The sequence below is a fragment of the Salmo trutta genome, chromosome 19 (assembly GCF_901001165.1).
Source record: "Salmo trutta chromosome 19, fSalTru1.1, whole genome shotgun sequence".
Taxonomy (NCBI): domain Eukaryota; kingdom Metazoa; phylum Chordata; class Actinopteri; order Salmoniformes; family Salmonidae; genus Salmo; species Salmo trutta.
This window is the reverse complement of record NC_042975.1, coordinates 51,129,631-51,153,519: the sequence shown is the minus strand read 5'-3', so window position 1 is coordinate 51,153,519 and position 23,889 is coordinate 51,129,631. Positions and strand designations below refer to the sequence as shown.

At 41.3% G+C, this 23,889-nt stretch overlaps 2 protein-coding genes across 2 annotated transcripts in view; both read right to left on the bottom strand.

Annotated features, from left to right (window-relative positions):
• ubash3ba (ubiquitin associated and SH3 domain containing Ba) overlaps nt 1-12,327 on the bottom strand; it is a 57,688-nt gene extending 45,361 nt beyond the window's left edge. Inside the window, exon 1 of the mRNA XM_029701679.1 lies at nt 11,693-12,327. Coding sequence (XP_029557539.1) covers nt 11,693-11,823 — 131 coding nt within the window. The 5' untranslated portion in view covers nt 11,824-12,327. The remainder of the gene's footprint in view (nt 1-11,692) is intronic.
• Nucleotides 12,328-12,867: 540 nt separating this feature from the next.
• f11r.1 (F11 receptor, tandem duplicate 1) overlaps nt 12,868-23,889 on the bottom strand; it is a 35,888-nt gene continuing 24,866 nt past the window's right edge. Inside the window, exons 5-10 of the mRNA XM_029701680.1 lie at nt 23,022-23,224; nt 19,089-19,191; nt 16,171-16,278; nt 15,875-15,887; nt 15,542-15,599; nt 12,868-15,055 (exon numbers count right to left, since the gene is read on the bottom strand). Coding sequence (XP_029557540.1) covers nt 15,020-15,055; nt 15,542-15,599; nt 15,875-15,887; nt 16,171-16,278; nt 19,089-19,191; nt 23,022-23,224 — 521 coding nt within the window. The 3' untranslated portion in view covers nt 12,868-15,019. The remainder of the gene's footprint in view (nt 15,056-15,541; nt 15,600-15,874; nt 15,888-16,170; nt 16,279-19,088; nt 19,192-23,021; nt 23,225-23,889) is intronic.

Here is a 23,889-nt window from a genome sequence, read left to right as displayed (position 1 = left end):
TAAAAGACTAATCTTTGAGTCTATTGACGCACCCATGCGTCAATCTAAGTAACATAAAAAAAATCCATCAAAATCTGAGTTTAAGCTAGAGGTGTGCGAAAGGCCTATGGTCGGCCTTCCGCATCTGCAGTGGAAGGTGGCCGAGCTACAACTGTGTTTCAGACAATGAGACATCTAGAAAATTGGTCTTCACAAAAATGTCTGTAGCTTCCGAACGGTTTGGCCTACAAAACAAATGACTCACAAACATGGTGCTTTTGGTTGTGCTCTAAGAACCCCCACAAGACTCATCTGAAGTCAGTAACAGTGATGTGCCAACTTCTGTCTGTAGAGTCCGAACCGTTTGAGCTACAAACAAATATGACCTCACTGTGGAAAGGGGAGAATCTCACGAACACGTTGGTGTTCCCTACAACCCCAACAAGTGTTACAGGACTCATCTGAAGGTAACCCATACAAATGAGTGGAAGTATGGAGGTAGCTGTGCCACCAAAAATAAGAGGTTAAATATTCCCTGAGCTTTCTAATATCTCAGATACAGCACAGACACTTCAAAATCTTTTTCCTTATGTTTTTTTTTTTTTTTTACTGTCTTTGCCATTTATGAATGTGTGATTCGATTTGTTTCTATGGGATATAAACACTACCGTTCAAAAGTTTGGGGTCACTTAGAAATGTCTTTGAAAGAAAAGCACATTTGCCCATTAACATAACAAATTGATCAGAAATACAGTGTAGACATTGTTAATGTTGTAAATGACTATTGCAGCTGGAAACGGCTGATTTTTTATGGAATATCTACATAGGCGATTTATCAACAACCGTCACTGTGTTCCAATGGCACAAATCCAAGTTTATAATTTTAAAAAGGCTAACTGAGCATTAGAAAACCTTTTTGCAATTATGTTAGCACAGCTGAAAACTGTTCTGATTAAAGAAGTAATAAAACTGACCTTAAGATTTGTTGAGTATCTGGCAGAGTGAAAGAAAAATCCAATCTCAGACTGACAAATAAAAATATCGGCAAAAGAGCAGACACTGGACAGAGGAACTCTGCCTAGAAGGCCAGCATCCCCGAGTCGCCTCTTCACTGTTAACGTTGAGACTGGGGTTTTGCGGGTACTATTTAATGAAGCTGCCAGTTGAGGACTTGAGGCGTCTTTCTCCAACTAGACACTCTCCAATGTACATGTCCTCTGGCTCAGTTGTGCACCGGGGCCTCCCACTTTTTATTCTGGTTTGAGCTGTTCTGTGAAGGGAGTAGTACATAGCGTTGTACAAGATCTTCAGTTACTTGGCAATTTATCACATGGAATAGCCTTCAATTTCTCAGAACAAGAATAGACTGACGAGTTTCAGAAGAAAGGTCTTTATTTCTGGCCATTTTGAGCCTGTAATCGAACCCACAAATGCTAATGCTTCCGATACTCAACTAGTCTAAAGGCCAGTTTTATTGCTTCCTTTATCAGAACAAAATTTTTCAGCTCTGCTAACATAACTGAAAGGGTTTACTAATGATCAAATAGCCTTTTAAAATGATAAACTTGGATTAGCTAAAACAACGTGCCATTGGAACATGAGTGATGGTTGTTGATAATGGGCCTCTGTATGCCTATGTAGATAATCCATTAAAATAGTTTAAAAGTTTCCAGCAACAAGTCATTTACAACATTAACTAAGTGTATTTCTGATCAATTTGATGTTATTTTATAATGGACAAAAAGTGTTTCTTTCAAAAACAAGGACATTCCTAAGTGACCCCAAACTTTTGAATGTTAGTGTGTGTATGCACAGTTGAAGTCAGAAGTTTACAAACACTCAGTTTCACAATTCCTGACACTTAATCCTAGTAAAAAAAGTGAAGGGAAATCGTCAGTTTTGATCACCACTTTATTTTAAGAATGTGAAATGTCAGAATAATAGTAGAGAGAAAGATTTATTTCAGCTTTTATTTCTTTCATCACATTCCCAGTGGGTCAGAAGTTTACATACACTCAGTTAGTATTTGGGAGCATTGCCTTTTTAAAATTGTTTAACTTGGGTCAAACGTTTTGAGTAGCCTTCCACAAGCTTCCCACAATAAATTAGGTGAATTTTGGCCCATTCCTCCTGACAGAGCTGGTGTAACTGAGTCAGGTTTGTAGGCCTCCTTGCTCGCACATGCTTTTTCAGTTCTGCCCAGGTCAGTGCTTTGTGATGGCCACTCCAATACCTTGACTTTGTTGTCCTTAAGCCATTTTGCCACAACTTTGGAAGTATGCTTGGGGTCATTGTCTACTTTAGTCTGTAGCAGTCGAATGTGCAGTTGGAAACTGTAGTCTAGCTTTATGGCAGTTCGGAGCAGTGGCTTCTTCCTTGCTGAGCGGCCTTTCAGGTTATGTCGATATAGGACTCGTTTTACTGTGGATATAGATACTTTTGTACCCGTTTCCTCCAGCATCTTCACAAGGTCCTTTGCTGTTGTTCTGGGATTGCGATGCACATTTCGCACCAAAGTGCGTTCATATCTAGGAGACAGAACACGTCTCCTTCCTGAGCAGTATGACGGCTGTATGGTCCCATGGTGTTTATACTTGCGTACTATTGTTTGTACAGATGAATGTGATACCTTCAGGTGTTTGGAAATTGCTCCCAAGGATGAACCAGACTTGGAGGTGTACAATTATTATTTTATTTTTTTATGAGGTCTTGGCTGACTTCTTTTGATTTTCCTATGATGTCAAGCAAAGAGGCACCGGGTTTGAAGGTAGGCCTTGAAATACATCCACAGGTACACAAATTGACTCAAATTATGTTAATTAGCCTGTCATGGCTTTAGAAGCCTCTGATGTCATTTTCTGGAATTTTCCAAGCTGTTTAAAAGGCACAGTCAACTTAGTGCATGTAAACTTTTGACCCACTAGAATTATGATACCGTGAAATAATCTGTCTAAACAATTGTTGGAAAAATTGTGTCATGAACACAGTAATGTCCTAATCGACTTGCCAAAACTCTAGTTTGTTAACAAGAAATTTGTGGAGTGGTTGAAAAACAAGTTAATGACTCTAACCTAAGTGTATGTAAACTTCCCACTTCAACTGTATGTATGCATAAATAACTCAGCAAAAAAAGACATGTCCCTTTTTCAGGACCCTGTCTTTCAAAGATAATTCATAAAAATCCAAATAACTTCACAGATCTTCTTTGTAAAGGGTTTAAACACTTCAGCATGACAATGCCACAAGCCATACTGCTCGTTCTGTGCGTGATTTCCTGCAAGACAGGAATGTCAGTGTTCTGCCATGGCCAGCGAAGAGCCCGGATCTCAATCACATTGAGCACGTCTGGGACCTGTTGGATCGGAGGGTGAGGGCTAGGGCCATTACCCCCCAGAAATGTCCGGGAACTAGCACATGCCTTGGTGGAAGAGTGGGGTAACATCTCACAGCAAGAACTGGCAAATCTGGTGCAGTCCATGAGGAGGAGATGCACTGCAGTACTTAATGCAGCTGGTGGCCACACCAGATACTGACTGTTAGTTTGATTTTGGCCTCTTAGCGACTGTTGGTGTGTTTGGGCCATGGTGTCCACATCACCAAGGACCTAAGGAACTTGAAGCTCGTGACCCGCTCCAATACAGCCCCATCGATGAGAATGGGGGTGTGTTCGCCCCTCTGTTTCCTGTGAGGGCAAATCAGACCATCCAGCCAACTGTGGGAAGCATTCCAGTCAACATGGGCCAGCATCCTTGTAGAATGCTTTCAACACCTTTTAGAGTCCATGCCTGACAAATTGAAGCTGTTTTGAGGGCATAAGGGGGTGCAACACAATTTTATCAAATTTATTTATAAAGCCCTTCTTACATCAGCTGCTGTCAAAGTGCTGTACAGAAACCCAGCCTAAAACCCCAAACAGCAAGCAATGCAGGTGTTCCTAATATTTTGAACAGAATGCATGTAGTTGAACTCGGAAGTTTGCATACACTCAGGTTGGAGTCATTAAAACTCGTTTTTCAACCACTCCACAAATTTCTTGTCCACAAACTATAGTTTTGGCAAGTCGGTTAGGACATCTACTTTGTGCATGACAAGTAATTTTTCCAACAATTGTTTACAGACAGATTATTTCACTTGTAATTCACTGAATCACAATTCCAGTGGGTCAGAAGTTTACATACACTAAGTTGACTGTACCTTCAAACAACTTGGAAAATTCCAGAAAAAATGTCATGGCTTTAGAAGCTTCTGATAGGCTAATTGACATAATTTGAGTCAATTCGAGGTGTACCTGTGGATGTATTTCAAGGACTACCTTCAAACTCAGTAGCTCTTTGCTTGACGTCATGGGAAAAATATTTTCAACAAAATAAAAATCAGCCAAGACCTCAAAAAAAAAAAAAAAAAAAAATTGTAGACCTCCACAAGTCTGGTTCATCCTTGGGAGCAATTTCCAAATGCTTGAAGGTACCACGTTCATCTGTACAAACAATAGTACGCAAGTATAAACACCATGGGACCACACAGCCGTCATACCGCTCAGGAACGAGATGTGTTCTGTCTCCTAAAGAAGCTTTGGTGTGAAAAGTGCAAATCAATCCCAGAACAACAGCAAAGGACCTTGTGAAGATGCTGGAGGAAACAGATACAAAAGGGTCTATATCCACAGTAAAACGAGTCCTATGTCGACATAACCTGAAAGGCCGCTCAGCAAGGAGGAAGCCACTGCTCCAAAACCACCATAAAAAAGCCAGACTACAGTTTAACTGCACGAGGACAAAGATCGTACTTTGAGAAATGTCCTCTGGTCTGATGAAACAGAAATTGAACTGTTTGGCCATAATGACCATCGTTATGTTTGGAGGAAAAAGGGGGATGCTTGCAAGCCGAAGAACAACATCCCAACCATGAGGCACAGGGGTGGCAGCATCATGTTGTTGGGGTGCTTTGCTGCAGGAGGGACCGGTGCACTTCACAAAATAGATGGCATCATGAGGCAGGAAAATTATGTGGATATATTGAAGCAACATCTCAAGACATCAGTCAGGAAGTTAAAGCTTGGTCGCAAATGCGTCTTCCAAATGGACAATGACCCCAAGCATACTTCCAAAGTTGTGGCAAAATGGCTTAAGGACAACAAAGTCAAGGTATTGGAGTGGCCATCACAAAGCCCAGACCTCAATCCGATAGAAAATATGTGGGCAGAACTGAAAAAGAGTGTGTGAGCAAGGAGGCCTACAAACCTGACTCAGTTACACCAGCTCTGTCAGGAGGAATGGGCCAAAATTCACCCAACTTATTGTGGGAAGCTTGTGGAAGGCTACCCGAAACATTTGACCCAAGTTAAAAAAAAAGTAAAAAAGGCAATGCTACCAAATACTAATTGAGTGTATGTAAACTTCTGACCCACTGGGAATGTGATGAAAGAAATAAAAGCTAAAATTACATTTAAAAAAAACACTACTATTCTGACATTTCACATTCTTAAAATAAAGTGGTGATCATAACTGACCTAAGATAGGGAATTTTTTTTACATATGATTTAATGTCAGGAATTGTGAAAAACTGAGTTTAAATGTGTTTGGCTAAGGTGTATGTAAACTTCTGACCTCGACTGTGTGTATAAAATACATTTTTGGGAAGGAAAGGAATAGCTCCCTTGTGCACTGCCGGTTATCAAGTCGACAGCCTTTCCTGCAAGACTTCTTGGAAACCAATCTTAAAATGGAGAAGCAGCAGGAAGCTAACAGCAACCACATTGAAATGTGAGATATTTACATCTTATAATTCTCTCAGATGGATCCATTTTCCACATGGCTGATCTAGCCTGGGTGCCAGTCTGTTTCTGCTCTCTTGCAACACACACACGCACCACATTTCCAGATCCCCTCTTGCAAGACAGCAGAAAGACTGGCACCCAGGTTAGATCTGACCACCACACTCAGGATCACTGCCCCTTCCTCCTACAGTGCTGCATGTGACAGTGGCTGACTGTGCGTGCAAGTGTCCAGTGCTGTGACAGTGGCTGACTGTCCAGCTAGAGCACATCTGATTGAGCAGCGATAATGACAAATTATTCAGCATGAATTCCCTTCATACAACAGTAGGGTTGTATGATTCATGTTCTCCACACACACACACAGAAGCTCTTGTCCTCGAAAGGCTATGCCAAAGATAGTTTCCCCGGACAAACATTGTCTTATCCTCATAGCTACAGTAATCGGTGAGGCTTGTGTGTTTGTAGAGTGAATCATATAACCCTTCTGTCGTAAGTATTAGTGCTTCTCTGCACCAGGAAACCTTCAATCACTACAGGGATTGACGGTAAAGAGACCTCACTAAGCAATTAGCCATGCTAACAAACAGAAGGATACACTGAAGTGAGGAGGGTTAAACAAACTACACAAAACCCCTGGTCAACTTTCAATATTAAACTGTTTAAAGACAAACCAATCAACTCATTTCCATATCCCAATTGCTTGGCTGAAAAACCATGATCTGTAAGAATTTGCTTGTCTTTCCCCATTTTCTCTCCTCCTTCCTCTGCTTACAAAGTTGGATACCTAAACCATCTGTGAAGCTCACATCTGGTGAAGAGTACTAGAGTTGAGTACACTAGAATGTAAAACAGTGTTCAGGCTCGGAATATTGGAAGTATTCAAGCATATGAAACTGTGTTCAGGCTAGTATTTGAAGTATACTAGCATAAGAAACCGCGTTAAGGCCATTAGCATGTGATTGTGAAACAGTTCAGGCTAATATTTAACACAATGCTGTTTGGTATAGGAAATATTGAACAACGGACCAGTAAATAAAAAAAATGTTTAACACCTGTTGCTACTTAGAGGTGTGACATGACGGTGCACTACTTTTCAGACAGATTTTCTATAAGAGTGGTTTTGGTAAATCCTGAGAAGTATTTTCATGTTACTTACAACCTCATGCTAATCACATTAGCCTATGTTAGCTTAACCATCCCGTTGAGGGGCGACAACGATCCTGTAGAGGTTAGAAGAGTTTTTGGTAAATCCTGAAAAGTATTGCTTTAGCAGTACTGTCCTGTCTTGACTGCCTGGGACAGTATTAAAAACAAAACTAACATTTGGCCAGGAAGACAATTTCATTTCCCAAGACGCAATACATGACCAAATATGTGAACTCCTGCTTGTGTTCACATACTTTAGGTCTTGTAGTGCATCATGGGCATTAAAATAGCAGCAAAGGGGGGGACCAACTCCATAAGCAGCCTCCAATCTTCTGGGAAGGCTTGCCATTAGATGGTGGAACATTGCTGCTTCCATTCAGCCAGAAGAGCATTTGTGACGTTGGGCACTGATGTTGGCCGGTTAGGCCTGGCTCGCAGTCGGCGTTCCCATTCATCCTAAAGGTGTTAGAAGAGGTTGAGATCAGGGTTCCGTGCAGGCCAGTCAAGTTCTTCCATGCCGATCAACAAACCATTTCTGTATGGACCTCGCCTTGTGCACAGGGGCATTGCCATGCTGAAACAGGGAAGGGCCTTCCACAAACTGTTGCCACAAAGTTGGAAGCACAAAATCGTCTAGAATGCCATTGTATGCTGTAGTGTTACGATTTCCCTTCACTGGAACTAAGGGGCCTAGCCGGAATCATGAAAAAAAAACAACCCCAGACCATTATTCCTCCAAACTTTACAGTTGGCACTATGCATTGGGGCAGGTAGCATTCTCCTGGCATCCGCAAAATCCAGATTTGTCCGCCGGACTGCCAGATGGGGAAGACTGATTCCTCACTCCAGAGAACGAGTTTCCACTGCTCCAAAGTTCAATGGCGGCAAGCTTTACACCACTCCAGCTGACACTTGCATCGCGCATGGTGATCTTAGGCTCGTGTGCGGCTTCTCAGCCATGGAAACCCATTTCATGAAGCTCCCGACGAACAGTTCTTGTGCTGACATTGCTTCGAGGCAGTTTGGAACTAGTAGTGAGTAGAGGTCGACTAATTAATCAGGGCGATTTTGCATTTTCATAAATCGGAACTCGGTATTTTTGGACGCCGATTTGGCCGATTTTTTTTACCTTTATTTAACTAGGCAAGTCAGAACACATTCTTATTTTCAATGACGGCCTAGGAGCCTTGTTCAGGGGCAGAACGACAGATTTTTACCTTGTCAGCTCGGGGATTCAATCTTGCAACCTTACGGTTAACTAGTCCAACGCTCTAACCACCTGCTTTACATTGCACTCCACGAGGAGCCTGCCTGTTACGTGAATGCAGTAAGAAGCCAAGGTAAGTTGCTAACTAGCATTAAACTTATCTTATAAAAAACAATCATAATCACTAGTTAAACTAGTAATATCATCAACCATGTGTAGTTTTCTAGATGGTCCTGCGTTGCATATAATCGCTTAGGTACACATTGCTCCAACCATAAACATTAATGCCTTTCTTAAAATCAATACACAAGTATATATTTTTAAACCTGCATATTTAGTTAATATTGCCTGCTAACATGAATTTCTTTTAACTAGGGAAATTGTCACTTCTCTTGCAAACAGAGTCAGGGTATATGCAGCAGTTTGGGCCGCCTGGCTTGTTGCGAACTGTGAAGACTATTTCTTCCTAACAAAGACAGCCGACTTCGCCAAACGAGATAATTTAACAAAAGCGCATTTGCGAAAAAAGCACAATCGTTGCACGACTGTACCTAACCATAAACATCAATGCCTTTCTTAAAATCAATACACAGAAGTATATATTTTTAAACCTGCATATTTAGCTAAAAGAAATCCAGGTTAGCAGGCAATATTAACCAGGTGAAATTGTGTCATTTTGCGATCATTGCAGGGTATATGCAACACTTTGGGCCGCCTGGCTCGTTGAACTAATTTGCCAGAATTTTACGTAATTATGACATAACATTGAAGGTTGTGCAATGTAACAGGAATAACGTTTTGTTTGAGATGACAGTTTCCGGATTTGACCATATTAATGACCTAAGGCTCATATTTCTGTGTGTTATGTTATAATTAAGTCTATGATTTGATGAAGCAGTCTGACTGAGCGATGGTAGGCAGCAGCAGGCTCGTAAGCATTCATTCAAACAGCCCTTCGCAATGTATTGCGCTGTTTATGACTTCAAGCCTGTCAACTCCCAAGATTAGGCTGGTGTAACCGATGTGAAATGGCTAGCTAGTTAGCCGGGTGCGCGCTAATAGCGTTTCAAACGTCACTCGCTCTGAGACTTGGAGTAGTTGTTCCCCTTCCTCTACATGGGTAACGCTGCTTCGAGGGTGGCTGTTGTCAATGTCTTCCTGGTTTGAGCCCAGGTAGGAGCGAGAAGAGGTACTGAAGCTATACTTTTACACTGGCAATACTAAAGTGCCTCTAATAACATCCAATAGTCAAAGGTATATGAAATACAAATCGTATAGAGAGAAATAGTCCTATAATAACTACAACCTAAAACATCTTACCTGGGAATATTGAAGACTCATGTTAAAAGGAACCACCAGCTTTCATATGTTCTCATGTTCTGAGCCAGGAACTTAAACGTTAGCTTTTTTACATGGCACATATTGCACTTTCTTCAACACTTTGTTTTTGCATTATTTTAACCAAATAGACGTTTCTACTTCACAATAACAACACTAACAGTTAACCGGGGCAGCTCTAGCAGGGCAGAAATTTTACAAACTGACTTGTTGGAAAGGTGGCATCCTATGACAGTGCAATGTTGAAAGTCACTGAGCTCTTCAGTAAGGTCATTCTACTGCCAATCCCTATGGAGATTGCATGGCTGTGTGCTTGATTGTATATACACCTGTCAGCAAAGGGTTTGGCCGAAATAGCCGAAACCACTAATTTGAAGGGGTGTCTCCAGACACACACACGTAATTCCAAAGCAACTAGGACAATTTTACAGTTGATCAATGTCTTTACATCAGCAGATGTCAAAGTGCTCATACAGAACTCAGCCCAAAACCTCAAAAGAGCAAGCAAAGCAGATGTAGAAAACTCCTTAGAAAGGAAGTAACCTAGGAAGAAACCTAGAGAAGGACCAGGCTCTGAGGGGTGGCCAGTCATCTTCTAGCTGTGCCCGGTGGAGGTAAGACCACATGGCCATTTAGGCCAGATCATTCAAGATGTTCAAACACTCATGGTCAAATAATAATCCAAGTGGTCATAGAGGGTGCAACAGGTCCAGGGGGGGGGGGGGGGGGGGGGGGGGGGCGTTGGAGAGAGAAAGAGGATGCCTAGTCAGTTGCACAACTGAATGCATTCAACCGGAATGGGTCTTCCGCATTTAACCCAATCCCTCGAGATGTTATTGAAGGACTTTAAGACCTGTCCAAGGTGGATGGTTGATTATGACAACATTAGGCTATAGAGCAGGGATGGGCAACTTTCATAGGGGTAGTGGCCAAACAATTTATATACACATTAGATGACTAACAGGGAGCGCTGTTTTGAAGCCACTGCACCTCCATTTTGGTACTCACCCACAATTGTAAAACAAATATTTGGGAAGCTATAGAAATGCATTGCGATGTCTACATTTAATATATTAGACACCTTAATGCATACTTCAACATTTAAACAATATACAAAATATATACTTCAAGGAAAATGTTTAAGTAATAATGTTACGGTCCCCACTTCAAAATAAATAAAAAAGCCATTACATTTCGTACTGTAGAATTCCATCCATTCCTATGGAGGACTGCTCCTTCTAGGGAGTGCCAATATGTCCAATCAGTGGCTTCATAGTCCCCCTTTGGCCATTACATAGCATCAGCAATCCAGGGTTTGTATACACATCATTGGTCTGCATACCCACACATGCAGTAAGAGCCAGCACTAGCCTTTTGGGGGGCCCTAAGCAACATTTTGTTGGGCCCTAGGCAGGCATGGGCAATTACACAGCCATAATACAAATACTCAAAAACAACACAATTACCTATCCATCATTAAAAAAATAAAAATAAAAGTCAGCTGTCATAGGTTTGGTTAAATTTGAGCCATGATTTCAATTTTCTCCAGTCCATGCAGTGTATTCCAGTATATTGTAACTCTTACTGAGAGTGCAGATTGTCCCTTTCCGACAGTCAACTTTGACAATGGTGGTAACTGTCTGGTTTGTTATGAAAATATTAAGTGTTTGTAGAGTGATTCAATTGGTTTTAGAATGGTGGCTACTGCATGTGAGAAAAATAACTCCGATGTGAAGATCATTGCATGCGGTTTGGCGGGTTCCAAATGACGTTAAGGTCCTATAAACCTTACATTTGATCGTTCAAACTAGTGTTAACCACCTTCACCGGTTTCTTGAATGTCAAGTTGGAGTCCAAATGATGCCGATGTACAAGACATGGCATTTGACCCTCTACCAGTACCAACAGTGTTTCTTTTAACACCGGTATGGAACAATATTGCTCTGCAACTTAACCTATAACAGCACGCTTAAAATAAAGCTTTGTTTGCGCTGCTTGGGCTGTGTTTAGACACGCAGACAGATTCTGATATTTGTTATACTAATTGGTATTTTTTGACCAATCAGATCTGCTCTGAAAAAAGATCTGATGTGAAAACATCTGATTGGTCAATACCAATAAGTGGAAAAATATCAGAATTGGTCTCCCTGTGTGAACGCAGCCTTAGTCTAAAAATAGACTGCATTAGCTCGGGAAAGTAATCTAATGAATAGCGGCAGTACACTAGCTTTAGGTCAGATACTCACGCCCTGGTCTTGGGGAATCCCATGGACAGCAGCACGTCCAGACTTGACCCATGTTTTACAGTGCCCGTTCGATTCTGGCGCTGCCTCCGCGGGGTGACTTTGGTGTAAAGCTCTTCTTTAGCTGCCATCATAACTCTCACCGTTCCATTGGTATTTCAGTCCTCGGTTTCACTTACTTTCAGTAAAACCGGAAAGATGGAGGCGGCGGCAGACATTGAAAACAGCGGATAATTTGTGTTAAACGGAATTAGACTAGACTTGGCTACACATTAACGACAATACCTTTTAGAGGATGGAATAAAGCGAACAAGAGGTTCTGTAGACAAATGTTCTGAAGATAGAACGAACTAAGCAGCTTCCTGGTGAAACGCAGATAAAGTCATAACCATGGCTGCAGAAGGGGGGGTCACTAGTCGGAAGTCACTTTTGCTCTCACATCGCCGAGTCGAATGCGCTGACTAGGATGTAAACTGTTTTTGCTGCGAGTTTCTTGCAATTGTTCGCTAAAAACGTTAACACATTTGTGTCCTGAAATTATTTATCCAATGTAACTATGCTTCAAATGTCTTATTTATGAATGGATTTTGAGTGAGCTTCGGGCCAGCCTGTCAAAAAGGTTGCAGCTCTCAACAGCACCAACCCCTTTTTCTTAAAGAGACAGGATTCACTTACAACGTAACATTTCTTTCTGTATGATCAAATGTATCCATTCACAGTGATTATACAGTGACTGCGCAAACAGAATATAAGCTTAACCATGTGCATGTGATGCAGAGAGAGGGTATCTGTGGGATTCTTAAAACATTCCCGAATTACAAAAACTGCTTAAGGATATCGGTCTGTAACTGTACAAATGTTATATCTTTAAAAATGTTTGGGTCTTGGTAAACAGTAAGCTACCTCTAATTGGCACAGGTCAGAGGGCATATTAACATTTTCTAATTAGCCCTACACCAAACCTGCTATACACTGTAAACAAAACGTTTTATACAGTGTACCTTTCAAGAATATTCTCTCTCAATCTAGGCTGAACTGATTATGGTAAAGGATAGATAATACTCAACGGTACTGAAGGACCATGGATGATCTTAACTAGCACCTTGTGGATACATTGTACATAAAAAAAAAAGTCAGATATGGAAAGCACAACTATTACAAAAATGGTCTTTCAGAGACTGTTCTTCAAATATTATTTAATATTAGAATCAGGTGTTACCTTATAAACAACAAATACATTAATCTGTCAAAATTGTAAAATGCTCAATAAAAAGATCTTGATTAAATCCTGACTAATTGCAAAATAAATATCTTAAGTACGACTGCACCCATGTACCTTGTATGTTGTTGCTGTGAGCACAATATCCCATCTTTGGGATGCTAAACTTGATAACTTGCAAAGAAGAATGCACATCAACAAGCCTGGTTGCTTGTCTGTTACTGCTCTTGACAACTTCTCATGGAATTGTCATGCCAAACATATTTCAGTGTTTGATAGTGAGTGACAAAGAGTTGACACGACAGCACAAACCAATCTGGGACCAGCAACAAACAATACAATTTGACTAATACAAACATTAGGAATGTGACCAAAATAGCATTTTACCACCTGAGAAACATTGCCAAGGTGGGTCCGTTACCATGCTCGCCTGTCTGGTCTACCCAAGAAAGCCATTGGTCAACTGCAAAACATACAGAATGCTGCAGCACGGGTACTGACCAAGACCAGACGGAGAACACACATCACACCGGTTTTATGGTCCCTCCCACTGGCTGCCTGTGAGTTTTAGAATTCATTTTAAGATTCTTCTATTGGTTTTAAAAAATAAAAATAAAAATAAAAATCAATCCACAATTGTGCACCCAATACATGTAAGACATGCTTTTAAGTTGTACCCAGTAGGTTCCTCTGGTACTGGCCTTTTAACTATCCCAAAGCCTAGGACCAAGAGGCATGGAAAGGCAGCCTTTAGTTACTATGCCCCCAGACTCTTGAATAGCCTGCCAGAGAACCTGAGGGGGGCCGAAACTGTGGACATTATTTAAAGAGATCTTAACACATCTTTTTAGATATGCATTTCCTTGGGGTGTTTTTTAGTCATTCAGTTTGTTATTCTTTAGTTTTTTTTATGCTCTTATGTAGTAAATATCCGTTTTTATTTTCATTGTTTTAAAGCTTGATGCGAGTTGATCAAAACAATGCCATTTAAAACTACCTGTAGCTACCGTAAACAAAACATTTCACATTACAACTCACTGAACAACACGGATATTCACAGCACACAAGGTATGCATATCAAACTGCACCCTATTCCCTACATAAATGCCCTAGAGCCTTGGTCAAAAGTAGTGCACTATATACAGAATAGGGTGCCATTTGGGATGGGACAGAGGAAGCTGTGGTATTTCCAAAGCTTTTGTCAGGTTGAATAATCAAGACTTTACAAGGTGAATCCCTTATGAAGAGGAATGTAGGTTGTAGCTCAAATTACACTAATCCCTATAGAGTGCACTTCTTTTGACCAGGGCCCATAGAGCTCTATATATTGGGTAAGCATAGCGGTTAACAGTGTTGCGCAAGAAACCGAAAGGTAATTGGTTAAAATCCCCTTCTGCCCTTGAGCAAGGCAGTTAACCCCCAACAACTACTCCCCGGGCACAGATGACATGGATGTCGATTAAGGCAGCCCACCACACCTCTCTGATTCAGCGGGGTTGGCTTAAATGCAGAAGACATTTTGGTTGAATGCCTTCAGTTGTGCAACAGAGTAGGTATTCCCTTTCCTTCTAGTCACTATATAGGGAATAGGGTGCAATTTGGGACGCAAAGGTATAAAATGCATGTTCTATTGGGATTACAAAAATATCAATGACCAGCGTTACTGAAATATTTTTGGGAAAATAGAAAAGTTCTACACACAGCCGCCACAAAATAATGCAGACATGCAGTAGGTGACTGCCGGTTAGAGAAATATTAAAAGTGGAAATAGTTTTTATAAACAGATGGAATTAAAAAAAGATAACATTAAAATCAATCCACACAGAGCAGGTAAAAGGGGCAGTGGTATTAGCATTTACCCAATTATCTCTCCTTCCTCCCAAAGTGTGCACTTTGATTCACTGATTTGAAAGGAAACGGCTGGTATAAGGAATAAATGTGGAAACTCCCACTAGCCCATGCCGCCGCCAATCTAATGCTTTGAGATTTGTGGGAAGCAGTGAACAAGAGCACACTTCAGGGAAAAGGGAGATGTTATTGGGACGCACCCGCATTCATCGTTGTTGCCGTAGACTCCTGAGTATATCCTGGATGTGTGTTGCATGCCCTGACTATACCACGAAAGAAGACTTCTGTTTGAATTCCCCCTGGAACAGACAGAGAAGACTGCAATTACAAGACTGCACCTTTTCACTGGAATACAAGACCAAAGGACAGCAACCATTGACTCTTTCGGATGGTCCTCTGCAGCTCACTTGGTAGAGCAAGGCGCATGCAACGCCAGTATATTGGGGCCGATTCTCAGGACTACCCATACATAAAAATGTAGGCACGCATGACTGAGTCGCTTTGGATAAAAGAATCTGCTAAATATTATATATTTCCTGACAACCAAACCATATAATACACTACAATCGTAATAATCATCTAATTCTCAGAAATTTAATTTGAGAGCACAGAGAGAAAACAAAGCATATACAAATTATTTTCAGCACAATATTGTGTCATCTTTTGAATAATCTTCTGCATGCTAAAATGTTAAACATACCAGAGAAATGGAAGAAATACCATAGAAATTAATGTCTAAAAAGCACCAGACTTGTTAAGACATTAAAAAGACCAATGAAACTTACATCCTCTTCATCGCCATACTCAGATGTTGGCTGGTAGACCACTGAGGGTTTGGGTTGGCTGTAAGAGGAACACTTTAAGTGAGCATAGTGATATCTATACAGTCATCAGCCACTTTAAAGTGTACTGTTGTATTATTTACATGGTGTTCTCTTTATGAATTGTTACATAAAACACTTAATTTAAAAAAGCATCCTAACTAAGCCCTCAGCAACAGGAGCTGAGGCAGCCAAAGAAGGACATGGATGTAATTTGACACACTGAAAACCAATTTGCTAAGTCCTGCATTAACATGATCAGACAAAGTAATCAGTTATTAAAAAGAGTCCACTTACCTTGCACTCTTTTCTGTGAGGGCAAAATAAATAAAGTGAGTTAAATGTAGAGACATTTGTATGATGATTTGAATTTGAAGGTTATAACTTGCAGTTCATAATGTTTCAGTCACTGATCTGGGCCCGTATTTATTAAAATGTCTTTGAATAAGAGTTCTGATCTAGGATTAGGTCCCTCTGTCCATGCAATCGTATTCATTATGATCCAAAAGCCCAATCTGTTCCTAGATCAGCACTCCTACTTTGAGATGCTTTATGAATACAAGACCAGGAGTGGTTAGGGGGTGTGAACTCACTAGGCAGGTATCCTTTGCGGCGGGCGTACCACAGTCCAAAACCCAGCAGGGCCAGGGCTAGGAGAGCCACGATCACCCCGGCAACAATACCTCCAGTGTTGATGTCACCTAGACAGAGAGAGAGGAAAAAAAGGAGAGGAAATTCCACCAAAATGTATCTGTTGACGCATCTTCCAGCACTACTCGTACTACAACTATTTGCACATTGCTAAAACACCGTACTAGCAGATAAAGAAACGTCTGTTTTTCAGGACCCTGTCTTTCAAAGAAACCAAATAACTTCACAGATCATTGTAAAGGGTTTAAACACTGAATCCCATGCTTGTTCATTGAACCATAAACGATTAATGAACAGGCACCTGTGGAACAGTCGTTAAGACACTAACAGCTTATAGACAGTAGGCAATTAAGGTCACAGTTATGAAAACTTAGGACACTAAAGAGGCCTTTCTACTGACTCTGAAAAACACCAAAAGAAAGATGCCCAGGGTCCCTGCTCATCTGCGTACTTAAATGTGCCTTAGGCATTCTGCAAGGAGGCATGAGGACTGATGTGGCCAGGGCAAAAAAATTGCAATGTCCATACTGTGAGACGCCTAAGACAACGCTACAGGGAGTCAGGACGGACAGCTGATCGTCCTCGCAGTGGCAGACCACATGTACCACCTGCACAGGATCCTTCACAGGATCGGTACATCCGAACATCACACCTGCAGGACAGGTACAGGATGGCAACAACTGCCCGAGTTACACCAGGAACGCATAATCCCTCCATCAGTGCTCAGACTGTCCGCAATAGGCTGAGAGGCTGGACTGAAGGCTTGTAGGCCTGTTGTAAGGCAGGTCCTCACCAGCAACAAGATCACCTATGGGCACAAACCCACCATCGCTGGACCAGACAGGACTGGCAAAAAGTGCTCTTCACTGACGAGTTGCGGTTTTGTCTCACCAGGGGTGATGGTCAGATCCGTGTTTATCGTCAAAGGATTGAGCATTACGCCGAGGCCTGTACTCTGGAGCGGGATCGATTTGGAGGTGGAGGGTCCGTCATGGTCTGGAGCGGTGTGTCACAGCATCATCAGACTGATCTTGTTGTCAATCTCAACACTGTGCATTACAGGAAAAACATCCTCCTCCCTCATGTGGTACCCTTCCTACTGCTCATTCTGTACGTGATTTCCTGCAAGACATGAATGTCAGTGTTCTGCCAAGGCCAGCAAAGAGCCCGGATCGCAATCCCATTGAGCACATCTGGGACCTGTTGGATCAGAGGATGAGGACTAGGGCCATTCCCCCCAGAAATGTCCGGGAACTTGCAGGTGCCTTGGTGGAAGAGTGGGGTAACGTCTCACAGCAAGAACTGGCAAATCTGGTGCAGTCCATGAGGAGGAAATGCACTGCAGTACTTAATGCAGCTGGTGGCCACACCAGATACTGACTGTTACTTTTGATTTTGACCTCCCCTTTGTTCAGGGACACATTCAATTTCTGTTAGTCACATGTCTGTGGAACTTGATCAGTTTGTCTCAGTTGTTGAATCTTATGTTCATACAAATATTTACACATGTTAAGTTTGCTGAAAATAAACTCAGTTGACAGTGAGAGGACGTTTGCTTTTTGTTGCTGATTTTAGTTAGCATAAGCTGCTAGGAGTGCTAGCTAGCAACCTTACTAACAGGTCGTCCGAGGTAAAATACATTAAAGTTAACCCAACTTAATTGCAGTTGTGTTTCCATGAGTGACTGATAGCTTTACAGTTAATGTTAGTTTATAGCCTTCTAGCTATTTTACCCAGCCATCTGTGTAGAGGACATTTCTTTTTATGCTGAGTTTATAACACTTGAAATGCATCTTTTCTAAACCTTTGAGTGCAATGTTCATTATTCATTTCTAATAGTTTAAATGTGTTTCTTCTCAGTTGTATTTGTCCATTTCACTTGCTTTGGCAAATGTAAACATACGTTTCCTTTAAATTGAAAGAGGGAGAGACCGATAGAGAAATGAGATACATTACCCTGGCTCACAAAGTCAAAATGGGAGAGTGAAATAGCCAGACATCCTTGTCATTGAGTGGAAAAGGAATATGTGCATTCACTATGCCATAAAGACCAAAGCAAATAATGATAATATTCAGGGGGTGCTTGTTACACACACACACACACACACACACCCCCCCCTAATGGAAATAGTTTTTGCATATCCCAAATCCCCGAGACAACTGCAGGGAGTGGGGTCACAGCCAAGGTCACATGACCCTGGAGCAATTAGGGTTAAGTGCCTTTGCTTCACCTCGTTGACTCCAGTATTCGAACCACCGACCGTTCTGTTACTCGCCCAACGCTCTAACCCATCTGCCACCCACATCTAGGCCTGGTTATTGTAAAAGCACTTGTGCTGATGTAAAAACTTTAATTCCAGGGGTTGTTAGCAAACATATCCACCAACCAAACCAGCATAACATTTTAGGTGTACATAACGTGAATCTGCTGCAACAGGATTATCTAGATTTACCTGTTGACCTACATTTGAATGAAGGAAACACTTTCCTATATCGCCTTTACATTTTTGTATTAGGCCAGTAAGCTACTATCAAAACCAAACAAGAGTGGTTCACATTAGGGATGGGGGTTTGAAATAATTTCTCTATTCAAATAGTATCATGATTTATTTTTTGATATACAGTACCAGTCAAAAGTTAACTACTCCTTCCAGGGTTTCTTCATTTTTACTACATTGTAGAGTAATAGTGAAGAAATCACAACTATGAAATAACACACATGGAATCATGTAACCAAAAGTAGTGTTAAACAAAATCGAAATATATTTTGTATTTGAGATTCTTCAAAATAGCCACCCTTTGCCTTGACAGTTTTGCACTCTTGGCATTCTCCTATCCATAGAAAACAAAGAGCACTTACGGACTTCCATTCTGACAGCTTCACAGCGTTTAGCAGGGCCGGCATCATTCGCAGCCTCACAGCTGTAGGCTCCTGTATCCATCTTAGAAGCAAAAGGAAACTCCTGCAGGGATAGAAAGAGACGTTTACAAGCACTGATATTAAATAAAAGGGTAAACAATTGAAATAAGAGATGTGACATTGAATACCACACAGTACTGTTGTGTTAGCCTGGTCCCAGATGTATTTGTGCTATACAGCCAACTATGGTCAGTCTGTTTGGCATCCCAATGATCATAGGAGTGAACTATATAGCACACGTGTTATTAGCCGTAGCCTATTTAGCTAGCTCAAACCAGCTAAACTGTCACGATGGATATCAGAAATTGGCTTTGATAAAGTACCCAAACAAAGCCAAAGTAGAAGGGGACACCTGGTTACTGTGTCAGTGGATGTTAAAAGTTGTGACAGCACTGGAGTTCCTCGGGCACTGAATGCAAGTGTTCGTAAAAAACAGAGTAAGACTCGAGGCTACAGGGCTGCTGAAGGCAGTGACAGTTTACAGCCACCTTTGTGCACATCTTCGCGATCCTTCAAACAAATTACTCCAGGCAAAAGCAACAGATCTTTACACTGAAGTCAGTGGTCCGCAGTGCATCAAGAAGTTGGTGACAGCAACTTCGAAACCATTTGGTAACAGTTCAGTGTCACTAACGCACCACCAGCTCCAAGCAAATGACAACGTTATGTAAGTACAACTCTCCAGCAATACGCGGTAGACAGTACAGTAGGCCAGCAGGACAGAGGAGAAAAGACAGCATCGTTCTGACATTTCACCAAGAACAGAGAAGGCAATAGCCAACTGGTGGAGGCCCTGTGTGCCCTTGTCACAGAGAACCATGACTTTATAGATGGTGAAACCGCTGCTGGATCTAAGCAAAACCCGATTTGGTGGAAGCGGCGCTGTCGCTCGGCAGTTTTTGCAAAATGAAATCGCCCGCTAAGGCTTCAATGTGCCATATCAGAACGTGTTGCTGAACTCATGAACACCGTGATTATCCATGTTTGAAGCATGCCTGCATCTCACTGTAGTACGTAGTCTGTTTTGGATCTCCAGTCGCCTTTTTTTTATTGTTAATGTTACTAGCCTGTATCGATCTGATATTTTGTTTACTAGGCCTACTTGGTATCGCCGCTTTGTTCTGTTCGCATTCATTCGTTTGCATTAGCAGTTATGTCAGTATTCTAAGTCAAACTGCTATTCATTACTTTTGTTTTCATGCATGAATAACTAGGTTGCTACTTTCCAATGTAAGAACCCCCCCAAAATTGTGCTCCCCTCACCGATTTCAACTGCCCCCTTAGTCACTTTATCCCGAGTCTGGAAACACCCACAGCGGGCAGCGCACCCGGCCTGGTGAGACCAGCTGTGCCATGGCTACCAGTGATGGGCACACTTAAGAGATGAATGGTCTCTAGACAGAATTGGCTATTGCTGCTGTCAGAATGGAAATAATAATCTGGTCAATAATTGCAAGAGGGTCTTAAATACAATAGCTAGAATGCAGTTTTACTTTTAAACGTGATCCTATTGGTTTTCAATTTCATTAAGCAGTTAGTGTTTAACCAGGCAAAGCCAAAAAGAGTAGACTGGTGACTGTTGGTTAAGAGGAAGCAAGCGAGTCGCCTGCGCGACGTGTAGCCTATGATCAGAGGCAGACCCGGAGCAGAGCCTGCCCACACTCAGCACTTTCTTCGCCACAGCTGCGTGTGCCAGTGTCCTTACTGCTAGCTAGAGTACAGAACCCTCGCTCCTTGGCGCACAGTGTTGTTAATATTCTGCATATACAGTAGTAGCCTATCCAGTCCAAATACAAGCACGCAGAAAGGCGAGTGAGTCACCAATGGTCAAGAAGGCGAGTCAATGGTCGGAGTCACAAGTCATGAAAATCGGGACAACACTGGACTAATTCCCTTAGAGCAGGGCTTTGTTCCTTTTTCAGATCGGACATTGTTAGATCAGATTGAAAGGCATATGTCCAAAAGACCAATCCATCATTGCTGGGGTTGTTAGAGACCACCCAATTAGAACAATCTTGAAAATGTTCTACCAACCCGCTTTGCATTGCTGGGAGAAGGGATTCATTTTCATGGGCGACTTGCCGATGTCTCTAAAAATGACAAACCATCTCACAAATTAAATTAGTCATTTACGCAGTTCATTTGGATTAACAGAACTGATTAAAGATCCCACTATGGTTTGTGAAACAGTGCAAAGCATAATTGATTTACTATTTGTGCTGATAAATCTAAAATACCACAAAGTGGAACGATAGCATATGGAATCAGTACACATTACCCTTTGCACTAGAAAAAGTGTCACAAAACTTAAAAATCAGAGCAGTAGCGGTGAGTGGGTAAAAATCACTGGGGGAAGTAAAAAAGCCATATTACAACAGGTTGTGATAATTGCTCTATAACCCATTCGTTCATATATTTGTGATATAAAATAAGGCAGAGATTAAAAGTCAAACGCAGAATAAATTCAACTACATTCGTGGAGCACCTGCCTGGTTGAAATATTTATGCTTTTCTATGCGGGGCGCTGTCCTCAAATAATCGCAAGTTATGCTTTGAAATCTGACACAGCGGCTGGATTAACAAGAAGTTAAGCTTTATTTTGATGTATTACACTTGTGATTTTATGAAAGTTAAATATTTATAATACTGTCGTTTAAATTTTGTGCTCTGCAATTTCACCGCGTGGATGGCACTATCCAAAAGGGAGCTGCACATCAATTTGACTCCTGCCAATTTGTGCACTTTCATAACTTCATTGTGTGAATTGTTTGCCTTGACTGTTATTGTATAGCAATTCCCCCATTACATATAAATCACCAGTAGTACAGTCACAGTTAATGCCTATAATTGGTAATCTACAATGTTTGTTTGGTTATGTTAATTTCTGTTAACGCATTCAATATTATTCCTGTCTTTTGCCATTCTCATTGTCAGAGTGGAGCACAGAGCACAATCAAAACTTTTCTTGTGTAGTATATTTCAGTCCATTTACGAGACGTCAATTTAGTCGTCTTTAGTTCGGAGTGCTACTGTCAATGTTGAGTAAGGACGCGCACGCATAAAAGTAAGCCTATAGGCTGCCTGGCCTGCGTGCAAATGTAGGCATACAAAACATACCCTGATAGTATTTCTGATTGGCTTAATGAACCACCACTAATGACCTGTGATGCTTCTCAAAGTAATGTTTTCACCTCTAACAGCAAGCAAACAAAGTCTGTTTTTACATCCAAATGAGAATGGATGTCATTGTCAATGTATTATTTTTTTTATTTGCTTAGCTTGCTAGCTACATGTCTTGACAAAAGACTACACTATGCATGTGTTCATTCTAATAGAACGTCAATGCAACAACTGTTAGCCAGTTGGCTTGGGTGCTTGACTGTTAAGACAGAAAGCTCAGATCAACCCTTAGAGATAGGTGTGGCTAAAGCTTAAGAGTGTGAATGGTGCTGAATGGTGTAGACAAAAAAGAGCTCTCCAGTAGGTACCAAAACATACAAAGGTCATGTTGTCAAAAAGTAAGTTTACAAGTTTATCAACTTTCAAAGCAGAATTACTTTCCCATTGCTCCTCAAATGCAGTGTATGACATACCATTTTGTAGCCCTGTGTGGGTGTGTGTGTGTTTTTATAAAAAAACACCATTCCATTTTTGCTACATTAGACCGAATCAAGGCGGTCAGTCACATACGCTATCATGAAAGAGGACCACAATGGATATATTTAGTAGACTGCTTATCCTCGATAATTCTTAATCAAGTGCATGTGTACACAAAACATTTTGTTCCAATATGCTCCAATGAATATGACCCAGGTTAATGTTGTGTAGGCCTAGCAATGAGAGTTGGGGTGAAAAGGATGCAGCAACACTGACCAGGTTGCCATTGAGAGTGTTGATCTTGTAGGTGTAGTTCTTGAAGGCAGCGAACTTGCTGGGGTCCTCAGGGAGAGGGTTATTGTCTTTGTACCACTTGTAGGTAGGGGGAGGTGACCCCTGGGCATCATGGCAGGAAAGCAGCACGCTATGCCCTGTTGTCACAGAGGTTGGGACCCTACACATAGGCATGGATGGAGGCACTGCAGGAAAACGTCAGTGTAACATTTATATTACATCTTATTGTCGTGGTATCCTGAATCAACTCACACACGGTCATAAAATTGTCACATTACAAGGGAGTTTCTATCCTGTGTATAACATTCAGACAATAAAATTTCTCAAACTCAGATGAACTCCGACGAAGATAATCCCTCAAAGCAGTGTCTAGCTCTTATGTAATAATAAACCGGGTAGTTTGGGTCCTGGATGCTGATTGGCTGAAACAGCATTTCAGCTGTAGATATATCAGATAATATACCACGGGTATGACGCATAAAACACTTGTTTACTGTTCTATTCATGTTGGTAATCAGTTTAAAATAGCAATAAGGCACCTCGAGTTTTTGGTATATGGCCATAACACATTTAAAGGCTGTTCTCAGTTAAATGATACAAGTCAAATCTTAAATTTTTAGGGGGTAGATGAGCTTTAATATTGCAGCTTCCATCAATGTAATTGTCTGCATCATTTCAAATCCCCTCAGATATTTTTTGTAAATAAATAAATAAATATATATACACACACACACACACTTTTTTTGGGGGGTGGGGGGGTGTGTAACACGGGATTCTTTATTTTTCCTATTTTCTACATTGTAGAATGTACAACTGATTGGCTCAAACGCATTAAGGAACGAAATTCCGT